The sequence below is a fragment of the Orcinus orca genome, chromosome 19 (genome assembly GCF_937001465.1).
Source record: "Orcinus orca chromosome 19, mOrcOrc1.1, whole genome shotgun sequence".
In the NCBI taxonomy this organism is placed as follows: Eukaryota; Metazoa; Chordata; class Mammalia; order Artiodactyla; family Delphinidae; genus Orcinus; species Orcinus orca.
The window spans coordinates 8,119,624-8,131,820 of NC_064577.1; the positions used below are offsets into that span (position 1 = coordinate 8,119,624).

General features: G+C 40.0%; 1 protein-coding gene across 7 annotated transcripts in view; it reads right to left on the reverse strand.

Moving 5' to 3' along the window:
* Window positions 1–12,197, reverse strand: part of SMG6 (SMG6 nonsense mediated mRNA decay factor) — a 238,253-nt gene that overhangs the window by 107,862 nt on the left and 118,194 nt on the right. For all 7 annotated transcript variants that reach the window (XM_004267048.4, XM_033423246.2, XM_033423243.2 and 4 more), the window contains one exon: window positions 10,046–10,247. In XM_004267048.4, coding sequence (XP_004267096.1) covers window positions 10,046–10,247 — 202 coding nt within the window. The remainder of the gene's footprint in view (window positions 1–10,045; window positions 10,248–12,197) is intronic.

A 12,197-nucleotide genomic window follows, 5' to 3' on the forward strand; every position in this document is an offset into this window, starting at 1 on the left:
TATACAATACAAATGATCAGTGCCAAAGGGCCACTGGTGAAATGAGTCATCAAACAAAGTGGCCCATCAAAGTATTTTTGCACCTAAAGTGAGAAGAAGCAAAAAGAAAAGAAAAAAAAAAAGAGTCTATTTTTTGAGACATAAAACCAGAGGACTTTTCAAAACACTGTATATCTTTTACTAAGTTTATACCAATATCAAAGGCTCCTTTGATTAAACAGGTAAAATAGAGAAGGAAATAAATACAGCTTATAGTTCATTTCTAAATATCTGGCTGGAAACAATTTTTCCTTAGATATCTACAGACTGTTAGAGAGGGAAGTGCAAGAAGGAGAAACTAATTCAGAAGTTGAAAACAAAAGATCTTATCCAGCATGGTGTGACAAAGGAACATACATGTCTTATTGCCTAAAAAACAGAGTGCTCTCCCTTCCAAGTTTCCAAAAGTTCTTATCTCATTCAGTATAAAAATAAAACACCTCTTGTACAAGGGTAACCAAAGAAAGTTCAAAAGTTATTCATAAAAAGCTTTTACAAATCATTAAGAAAAAAAATGGATAAGCATTCTAATGGTAAAATAGGCAAAGAACATAAGGTAATTTATAAAATGTGTCACCGATACATATAATTAGTAAGCATAATACTTAAAAAAAAATCAACCTTATCAGTAATCAAAGTATGAAAATCAAAACAATGAGATGCCAGTTTTTTGCCCATCTTTGGCAAAGTTACAAAAAAGTCAAACTATTCATGATTAGTGAGGATGACAGATAACAGATATGATATTCTGCAGTTTAAACAGCTATAACTTTTTCGGGAGGGCAATTTGGCATTAACTATCAAAAGGCTTAAAAATCTGCATACCCTCTTTGACCTAGTAATTCCACTCAAAAATCTGCCTTACGAACTGATAAAATAGATATGTAAAGATTGCCTGAGATGGCATCACTTATAAAAGTGAAAAGTCAGTAACTTTCTAAAATGCCTAATGATTAAGGACTAAAAATATTGTGGTATGCCCATACATGTTAATATAATGCAGCCATTAAAATTCACACTGTGAGTGAACATGGAAATATATTCAGGATATATTCATTGCTAAGTGAACAAGGCAGATTACAAAACAGTATACACAGTTTTATTGTATTTCTGTTAAAAAGCAAACAACTTCACTTGTATCTGTCCAGCCTTCTCTCCAGCCAGGATAGAAGATAGAAAAATCAAGGAATCTTTCCTTTTCCTTATTGCTAATATTGATTTTTCTAATATTTCTTTAAATGAACATCTATTTTGTAATACAAAAACTTTTGTAGTAAAAAAAAACCTTAAAAAGCATACATTTCTGAGTTAAATAACTCTACTTCCAAAATCCCAAATGAAGTGACCAAACTGAATACACAGAGTATATCCCCCACACCCCATGATGCCTCCTTTGTCTACTGTGTTCACAGCAAGGGCCGCGGAATCTAGAATAGCTCCTGACGCATAGCAGTCAATAGCTATTAAATGGGAAAATGCCATCCATCTGCCGTAAACCATAAAGAATTACTGCCAGATGGATAGATGATAGCTGGAAACAGGTCATTAAGAGCCAATTCACAGCTTCCCTTCCTAAGAAAGCAACTTAAAAGAAAAAAATTTTCATTTTGCTTGATGTTAGTATGTAGATGTGGAATTGATTTTTGTATACTGACTTTATATCCAGCAACTTTGCTAAACTCACTTATTAATCTGAATAATTTATCCTTATTTTCTACATATGAATCACATTATTTGCAATTAAAGATAGCTTTATTTTTTTCCCTTTCCAATCATCTTTTTAGTACTTTATCTTATCTTACTGTACTGGTTAGAACCTTCAACATAAGCTGAATGAAACTGGTAATTAATCACCCTTATCTCTATTTCTTGACATGCTTGGTGGTAATACAGTTGCTCACTTTGTGATGAGTCTTTTTGTTTTACATATTTCCATACGTATATTTCATAATTAAAAAGGTTAAAAAAGAAAAAGAAAGCAGCAAGAGAAGAAACCATGAAAAGCCTGGCAAAATTCTCCAGTTTGGAAGGGTCAATTAGTTTCCTATTGCTGCTGTAACAAAATACCACAAATTTAATGACTTAAAACAAAACAATTTATTACTCTACAGTCTGAGAGATCAGAAGTTCTAAACTCAAGATGTTGGCAGGGCTGTGCTCTTTCTGGAGGCTCCATGGGAAAATCTGTTTCCTTGCCTTTTCTAGTGTCTAGAGGCCACCTGCACTCCTTGGCTCATGGTCCCTTCCTCCATCTTCAAGGCCAGCAGCATACTATTTCCAAATCTCTCTCTCTCTCCCTGGGACTTCTGGTTCCACCACCACATTTCCCTCTTCTGACCCTGACACCCCTGCCTCCTTGCAAGGATCTTCGTGATTACGTTAAACCACCTGGATAATCCGGGGTCATCTTCCCGTCTCAATATCCTTAACTTAAACACATCTGCAAAGGCCCTCTTGCCTTGTAACGTAACTTATTTAACAGATTTTGGGGAATAAGATGTGGTCCATCTTTAGGGGAGGGCATTATTCTGCCTATCACAAAATGTGAGGGTATGGGGGCAGATGCAGAACACCGCTTGGAAGACTTCACTGCTACAAATCAGTACCAATCACAATCAGCAGTTCAGAGAGGCCCAAGTAAATGTAAGTGGGAAGTGGCCGGAGGGTGGAAGATCTTATTGACATGGTAGGCCACAGCTCCGGGAAGGTCAGAAATTGCTATATCATTTATGTGAAACAGAAACTGGACATGGGATACTCATTCTGGTACAGTAGCTCCATTATATACAGGAAAGAAAATGTAGAAAATAAAGTCATATGTTGAGAATGCACACCACCTGGCCTCCTCCCCAGCTGCTTCAGGGTGGTGACTTGGTAATACAAACATATATCAACCAGTTTTAGACTTGAGAAGGGGATTCTAAATGATATTTGTAGGTAAAGAAGGCATCCAGTGAGAATCTACCTAACCTGTTGTGGAGAAAATATCAGAACTGAGTAAACCTTTCTTGTTTCAAAGAAATATAAAAGGCCAGAATCAGATTGTAGAAATACAAGTGGGGGCCTATGAAAAGAGTCTGCAAGATAAAAAAGGGAACAGAGCATGCAAAGAAAGAGAGAAATAGAGAATACGTGGGGGGGAAATGTTAGCTGAAGGAGACAGTATCTGCTTTACTCTTACAACTGGATTTTTAAAATCATAGATTCTGTGAAGTATGCTAAAAAATAAATGATAAAACAAAACAGATAAAGGAGACCTTGGTAAAAGGCAGGCAAAAATATAAACATTACAGGATAAGATAGGGAAATAACGTAAGGCAACGAATAATGCAACAGCAGACTTAAGAACTGAATTAGAAGCAGTAAAGAGTAGAATCAGCACTATAAAAATCTGAACCAATTAAAGACAGGAAAAACTTGAGAAACCTTCCGAGATTAGAGGCAAAGCAAAAAGGGATTAAAATGATGACAGAAAAATATGTACAGTACAAAGAACAAAGGTCTAATATACATTTTAGGAGAAAAGAAATTACTGAAGAAAAGAACAAACATTAGCAATCAAAGACATGGGAGATGAAAACTTTTCTGATCTAAAGATAGAACTGCATCTGCTTATTTAAAGAGCTCATTATGTGCCATGAAAAATTAAAGTACAGAGCCCAACATCTAAACAAATCCTCAACTGGAAATTCAAGATTTAAAGAGTTGTAAGTTACCCGTGCTGTATGAAAAAAAAAAAAAAAGTTTACCTACAAAGGAAGAAAAACCAGACTTTTCTCCAATTTTTCCTAACCATTAATGCAATGGAATAATAGCTATTGTTTTAAAGGGGAAAGAAGTTGACCTAAGCTAAGTGGCCATTCATGTGCAAGGGCAAAATAAGAACACTTTCAAAACACAAGTGTTCAAAAAGTAGTCATGAAGAATGTCCTCGATATACTGTTTAATGAAAAGAACAAAGTAAGGAAGAGAACGCATATCGCACTATCATTTTGATCATATATGTATATATGTTTATAAATACGTTTCAATGGGCATAGAAGTGGTCTAAAAAGATAAATATCAAATTGTTAACAATGGTTATCCCTAGAGGGTGACTTTGACTATATATTTTTTTGAACTGTTTGACCCTTTTGCTTGAGTGTGTATATTACTACTGTATTTCACAAAAATCACCTTCATTTTTAAAAAGCCTCCATGTTATCTTTGCTGAAAAAAATTCTACAATGTTGCATCTGAATAACAGATGAATCAAAGTAAAGAACATAAGAATGGGAAAGCCATAGAATAAAAAGACAAAAATGGTGAAAATTGAACACTGAAAACACTATAAAATTAATTCTAAATAACGATTGTAAATTTAGAAACAAAATGCAACTGTGTGAAAAGAAAATGCATATTGTAAACAGTCCTAATTTTCACATCTTAAATATGGGATAGTCAATTGTTTGTTTTTTTTTCTTCCCCTTTCACTCTTGATGTTGATACTTTGAGAATAGAAGATTATGTATGTTTTTCAAAAAATTAGTCACTGGTAGCCCTTAAAATTAATATTTTCCAGACCACCAAAAAACAAAGGCAACATTTCCCCCCAAACTATATATGTATGTATGTATATACGTATGTGTGTGTGTGTATAAAAACAAGGGTGTTTAAAAAACATAAAACAAGAACAAAGCATATACTGTATGGTCCCAATTTTATGAAAGGAAAAGAATAAGTACACACATATAAGCATGGGGGTGGGGAAAAGACTGAAAGGACATATATGAAACCTTAACACCAGCTAATTTTAGGTGGTAGTTTGTAGGTGATTTTTATTTTCTTGTGCTTTTCTATATTTTCTATTTAAAATATTTGGGAGTAATTATGTGCACAACAAACATGCCAAAAGTATCATTTAACAAACAGACAAGCCACTAGTTTCAAAAGTTGGACAATTTAGGTGCAGTGGTTAAGAATCCTCCTGCCAATGCAAGGGACGTGGGTTCGAGTCCTGGTCTGGGAAGATCCCACATGCCGCGGAGCAACTAAGCCCACGCGCCACAACTACTGAGCCTGAGCTCTAGAGCCCGTGAGCCACAACTACTGAAGCCCGCGCGCCTAGAGCCTGTGATCCACAACAAGAGAAGCCACTGCAGTGAGAAGCCCGTGCACTGCAACGGAGAGTAGCCCCCACTCGCCGCAACTAGAGAAAGCCCCGCGCACAGCAACGAAGACCCAACGCAGCCAAAAAAAAAAAAAAAAGTTGGACAATTTAAACCTCATCTTTAACCTCAATTACATATTTTATTAATGGCAAAGCTTCCTGGGATCCTACATCCAGATAGAAAGCAAAGATTACTGTAAGAATGAATGGGATGTGATCGTGAGACTTATAACATCACCATATAATATGACCTATAATTTATTCCCTAATCAAGCCAAAGGGTAGCCCCAGCATTAGCTTGTTGGAAAGTTCTTCACTTAGTTCTTGATCAGATAATATGGGAAGGAAAACAAAGAAGATCACACGGATTAATCTTCCTGGGGATGCTAGAATGAGGATTGCTTACATCTATTTATGACATCAACGTTTTGCTTATCATTAAATGGTAACTTTAGAGCCTAAGGAAAGACACAGCCTATCACTAAATAAATCCTTGTTCAGTACCACCTATAGCTATACAATCACATGCATTTATTTTGAAGATGACAATTAAGCTTTTTTGATACTGACTAACATATAACATGAACTTAACATCTTTCTCCTAAAACAGTTTTCTTTTTATCACTTCTCCTATCTGCCTATAGGGCTACTGGGGTTTCAATGAGGAAATACGTGTAAAGAGCTTAGCACAGTGCGTGGAACATGATTACTGACTGCAAAATCTTAAATTTATTCTTATTATGGTTTGATTACTTTTTCAAGTATAATGCAGCAGAAAGGACATGGAGTTTTATTTATTTATTCCTTTAAAACTTGTTCTTATGGAAAATTTCATATATATACAAAAGTAGAATACTAAACTCCATGTACCCATTATTCAGATTTAATAATGATCAATATTTGGCCTTTTTTTTCCCATCTACATTCCTGTCTACCTTCCTTCCCACAGTATTTTGAAGCAAATCCTAGATGTCAAACCATTCATAAGAACATGATGTTCTGAAGTCATACAGACAAGGATTCTAATCCTGTATTTCCTCACTTAGCTACATAACCTTGGATAAGCTACTTAACCTCTGAATTTAGGTGCCGAGCAGCCACTCAATGAACCTAAGATCACTTTCTCCTAGTTGGCTCTAATTTTCAACATCTGTGATGTTTCTCTCTAAATGCAACCAGCTCCACTCTATTGCTTTTACCCTAATCTGTACTCTTTATCTTACTTTTGGATAATCCCAACAGCAACCTGTTTTCTCACCTCTTACTCATCCCATACCTGGGTTTTCTACCATGGTTTGTTTCTTTCAGGCAGAATATTAATCCTGTAAGATGTTCAGTAAATCAGAAAGATCAAGGGTGAAGCAAGTTTGGGAAAGATAGCAAAGGGTATCCCCCTCACAATGTACACCACATTAAAACTCCAAGAAGTCTTTCAGTAATGGATTCTGTCTAATATTGTGTTACCCTAACTTACATGATTGTGAAACTCTTTTTTTTTCACCTAACTATTAAGAACCTATAAAACTAGAGTTTCGGGGAACATGCTTGGGAAATACAGTGATAGGTTAATGCCAAATCAGTGCTCCTTGAGCAATGCCTTCATTGGGAAACTACCAACTCCACAAAATTTCAAGAGTTCCTCCTATAGGTTCAGATTAACTTAGGTTGCTTCTCACATCTTTGTATATGCCGTAAGTTGTCTCCCAAACTAGGAGGGTGTTTGCCTTGTATGTCTGGATTTCTCTTGTGTGTGCAGGTGTGTAATACAGGCCGCTCAGTGAATGCCTGTTGAGTGAGCACCCAGGCTGGACCAAACATGGTGACTAATCTCCACCAGCAGTGAAACGGCTCGTGTTGGTGCTACAGAGTCTTTGAGATACTTCACGTTTCTTAGTAGTGAACACTAGAAGCTGGAGAAGATGTCTATCTTCTTCAGATATCTAAAAGGTCAAGAGTTCCTAAAAAGTCCCTCTGGACACATCCATACTAATCTTCCAGGTCAACCATGGAGATGTTTCCTATGTTTCCATCATCCTTCACTCCTCTCTTGAGCCTCAGTTGTCTCTTTTATAAAATGAAGGTACAAATACCTACTTGGCAGGCATATTGTGAGGACTTAATGAAATACTGGACAGAATTACCTCGTCCTGGGACTGATGCATGCTAGATATTCAAGAGGTGTTATTTTTCTCTGCCATGGAGAATAAAGCAGAGAAAAAGGAAAAGGAAGGCATGTAACATCTTATATAGGGTAGCCAGGGAAGACCTCTCCAACAAGGTGGCATTGAGAAGGCAGTGAGAGTGCCACACAGGTATCTGGGGACGGGGTGTTCCAGGTTAAGAGGAAAGCAAGTACAAAGACCCTGAGGCACGAGTGTGTGGCTTGTCTGAGGAACAGCAAGGATGCCTATGTGACTAGGGCATACTGGGCACAAGGAAAGCAGCAGGAGCTGGATCAGACCGTGAACAAAGAAGTGACATGATCTTATCGATGTTTTAAAAAGATCATTCCAGTGGCTGTGTTGAAAACAGACTGGAGAGTAGGAGGAGAGAGGAATAAGAGAAACCAGTCAGAAGGCATTTTGTTGAATTGAACTTGGGTGTAGTGGTAAGAAAGAGTTGCATTTGCGTTTATTTTGAGGGTAAGGAAGAGTTGGATTGCTGACGGATTAGTTATGGAGGTGTGAGAAGAAGAGAGGAGCCAAGAATAACCCCAAGAATTTTGACATGAGCACCCCCAAAGTCAAAGCTGCCATTTACTGAGATGGGAAGACTGAAGAAAGACCATGTTTGGGGGAGATGTTGTGTTGGGCACACCTATTTCACAGTCCTTGAAGTGGAGACCCCCCTTAGTCTCAAAGAGCTGTGACTGCCCCGGGCAGCCTGTGGTTCACGACCACAGGCTGAGGGCATGGATCACCGGCTCTGTGTTCTTCTGCCAGGTCATATATTGTATTTACCATATACTGTACCATACACATGTATCATATGCTAACACTAAAGCTGGGAGAGCTGATGAGAAAACAGGGCTTAGCAAGTCTAAAGCTGGACAGGACTCCTTCCTTGTTCTGCACTGAAAGACAGCTGACCCAATCGCCAACTCCCAAAAGCACCCTCCAGTGTCAAGACCACCCTGTGATCACAGAAAAACAGTATGTACTAGGATTCCCCTGGCCCAAGCCATGGCTACCCAGTTTCTCTTCCAACTCTTCTAACCGAACATCTTCCACAAATTCCGAACTTTGCTAGCTGTCCTCTGCCTCACACACTACAACTCCCCATTATTATTCCCTTCTGAGACTAGAAGAGCAGGATTTTATTCCAACTTTTCATTGGAAAAGCATAAAATGAGTACTCCTTTTGAGAGACAAAGGTTCTCACATTCCCAATATTAGCCATTAAATGTACCCAAAGAGTATGAGCTTTTGACATGTCAATGTCTAGAACCTTTACATATAGAAATGTAACCATAGGGAATATATGAAAAAAATTCTGCTATAAGGAATCACCTGTTTATAGTAGTTCAAAAATTCAGGACAGTCCCTTGGTTCAATAAAGCAAAGACTGGTTAAAGAAATCTTGGCACAGAAAAGAATACTAAGTGATCATCAAAAATGATTCCAAATAAGAATACATTAAAAGATACTACATGAAAAAAGCAAATTATAAATAACATGTATAATATGACCCCCAGTTTTTTTGTTAAAAAAAAAGTGTGTGTTTATACCATAAGTTAAATATGATTGTATATAATTAGCAAAAATAACAGTTGTGTTACCAGTTGGTAGAACGATTGTGGATACGTTTTTCTTCTTTTTACTTGTCTACAAGGAACATATATTCTTTTTTCACTAAGAATGAGTTAAAAAAATTTTATATTCAACATAAAATCTCTCATATTTGTAGTTTATGCTCAGAATTTAGTTTTTACTATCTGACATTAAAAAAAACAAAAAACAACTACCTACACCTCTATACATACTTCATCTAGGTCAAAAGACTTTCTTCTGCGAAGCCACTTGTGGACTCTCCACCAAAAGGCTCTCCCCTAGGGGATGTGATGCTAACAACTCCACAGAGGGGTCAGTCACTGAGTTCCCCTGCTCAGCACAGGAGACCCTGCTCCCAGGGTCTGTGGGCACGACTTCCCCAGCCTAGCAATCGCTGCACAGGAACGTGAAGCAGAATGGACTGCTCTACTCTCCACACCTGGCCACAGACCCAACTGTTAAGCAGAGACTACGAGCTCCACAGTCCCCACCAGGGCAACAGGCAATGGGCTTTGTTTTCTATAAACAGACAGACGAGGAAAAAGTTCAGGTTAAAACACAGTCCTCGGAGGAAGAAAAATAGAAACCAGGCAGCGGGGAATGCTTCATACTCCTAAAAGCTTTTTTTGTAAGTTAACACATGGTGTCTGCTTCTCTCTAGTCACCTATTTATCACTCTCCTCCTCAGAGAAGGGAAAAAGCCCTGGCTGTTTTCCTAGTGCAGAGTTTTGTGGCTGGGGGGAAGGATGAAAGGGGGGAGGAAGGAGGGTGCTTTAAGCATGATGCAAACCATTTGGAGCTGAGTGAGAGCACTGCCAACACAAGCTGCACTATTTAAACAAGTGAGGAAATGATCGTATATACAACATGCCAGTGAGCGCACACACACACCAAAGGAAGTCGAGAGGGCTTTTTTTTTCAGGACGCAGAGCTGGATGTCAGCGGCTAAAAGGTCGATATTTTCCCTTAACACCCTTCTCAATGACTTAATCATGTTCCGTTTGCACAGAAAACTTCCCAAGAATAAAAAGGTCTGGAGAATTAAGAGGAGGGGTGAATGGGGAGGGATGTTTGGCCTGGGGCTGACCTTATCCGAGGTTTTCTCCACGTAGCAGGGGTCCTGAGGGGCAGCCAGCAAGGGTACAAAGCCCGAGAGAAGCCGATCCTCTTCCAGGATAAGGAGGGTGAGGTCATCGTCCGGGTCCTTGTACAGTGGCACCTCAGACTGATTCACTGCAGTCAGTATGTTACAGAAATCAGCCAGCATCGACCAGACATCCACAGCAACCCTGTGAGAAAGATGGTAAGAAAAGGAGAGCAGCTCTAAAGAGGGACCAGTTAAAGTATTCTGAGCACTTGCGGGCAGGGAGGTACTCGTGGCACTATGCTGTCTGCAGCTGGCATCTGTCAGGAAATCTAACCCCAAACGCTAGGATACAAAATTGCGCCCGTGGCAGTAATCTGGTGGGTGTGTGTCCATCTATGCAAAGTTGAAATTGATTAGGGGGAGTTTTTAATCCTAACCAGAAAGGAAAAAGAACTTAAGAGAATCAGTTGCCTAATGCAGGTCCTGTCACCTTTCCAGACAGTGTGCCTGAGACACTTATTCAAACACTCAAGACAACCAGTGCCTGAGGCAGCTCCCAGAATTCCCCTACTCCTGTCCAGCCAAGTATATGCCACACAGACAGCAACACAGTGCCAATCTCCCCTCTTCCCACACAGCCAGAGGGGCCAGTTACACCAGGCAAAGAGTCATGTGGTTATTACCTCCCACCCCAGTCCCCTACAATGCTTCAGAAATCTCTTCCTACATATAAGTAGGAAAACAATCAAACACACCCACCAAAAACCACATTCCTGGCCTGCCAAGATCTTCCCAGGAGGGTAAAGCTTCCCATGCATTTCAGCCGACAAACCAGTATCAGTGCTGTCTTGGCCATCCCTCTCCCTCTCCTCTCCCTCACCTGTGGAAGGTTAGCTATAGGGTGACCAACTGTTCTGGTTTGCCTGGGATTTGTCCCACTGTTAGCACCCAAAGTCGCGTGTCACCAGAAACCCCTCAGTCCTGGGCAAACTGGGATGGCTGCTCCTTCCTAATTGCACATCACCGAGTCCTGGTTGAACCTAACACATCTTGAAAATCCGAAGTCTAGCTCTCCCCATTTCAAACTCCAGGGCAGAATGAGAAAAAGAAGGTTCATTTCTCTGTCACCATCATTTGTCAAACATCTACTGTGGTTCATATCCCTGCTTTGATGGGTGCTAACGATCCTGAAGAGCTTTCGTTTTTGTCTGCACAGGACGCAGCTCAAATAGCCAAACTGCAGTCAGATCCAGGGCTTGCCAAATCTATAGGCCCTGGGCTGTACGAGACTTGGCTCCCTTTTCCAGAAGACGGCCTTAACCAGGGACTCTGGAACAGGGAATGCCCTGTGGATGCTAAGCTGTACTCTAGAAGGAGTGAGCTGCATAGAAGAACAAAGAAAAGCTTTACAGTTACGCTCAAGAGGTGGAGCGGCAAGAGGCAAGAAGCGAAGAGAGCTGTGAGAGCGAGCCACATCCTGGAATCTTCCCAGAGGAGTCACTGCGCATGAGCCAGATCTGCTAGGGAGGGGCCTCAGACCCAAGCAACGTGTTTCTCCTGGAGACTGGGAGCCTTTGGGAGATGGCAGAGAAGAGGGCATTCAAGGGACAGGGCACTGAAGGTGATGCTGGGGGAGAAAGTGCGACAGAGGTGTGGGGACTCCTTGACTGGCTCCAGGTGGAAGGAGGCTGCCCTGGTTTATTTAGTGTAATCACTGCACTAGGAAAAGGCAATGAAATGAAACATCTTGTTTTCAAGAGTGTCCTGGGAACCAGGCGGAACACAGCTCCATTAATCATACGACGGCACATAATCAACACACATGTACTGCACAAGTAACTTGCCTCACAGGCTTTGCCCAGGAAGAAGAACATGTTTGGGAAGCATCACCGGAGGGACACGAGTTCTCTAAAGCCTCTCTCTGCACAGACACCGACAACCAGGCTCATTCACAAAGCTCCATCTTTTGGCCCGGCTGAGCTTGGCTGTCAGAAATGTTTAAATATGGAAAAAAATAAACAGTTGCAACACGTTTTAGTGCAGAGATCTGCCTGAGCCCCTTTGTGATGTAATGGGAAACGCAGCATTCAGGCTACCAGCTGTAGAATAAACAGAACTTCGAGGGTTAAAAGGAACTGAACTTTCCACGACC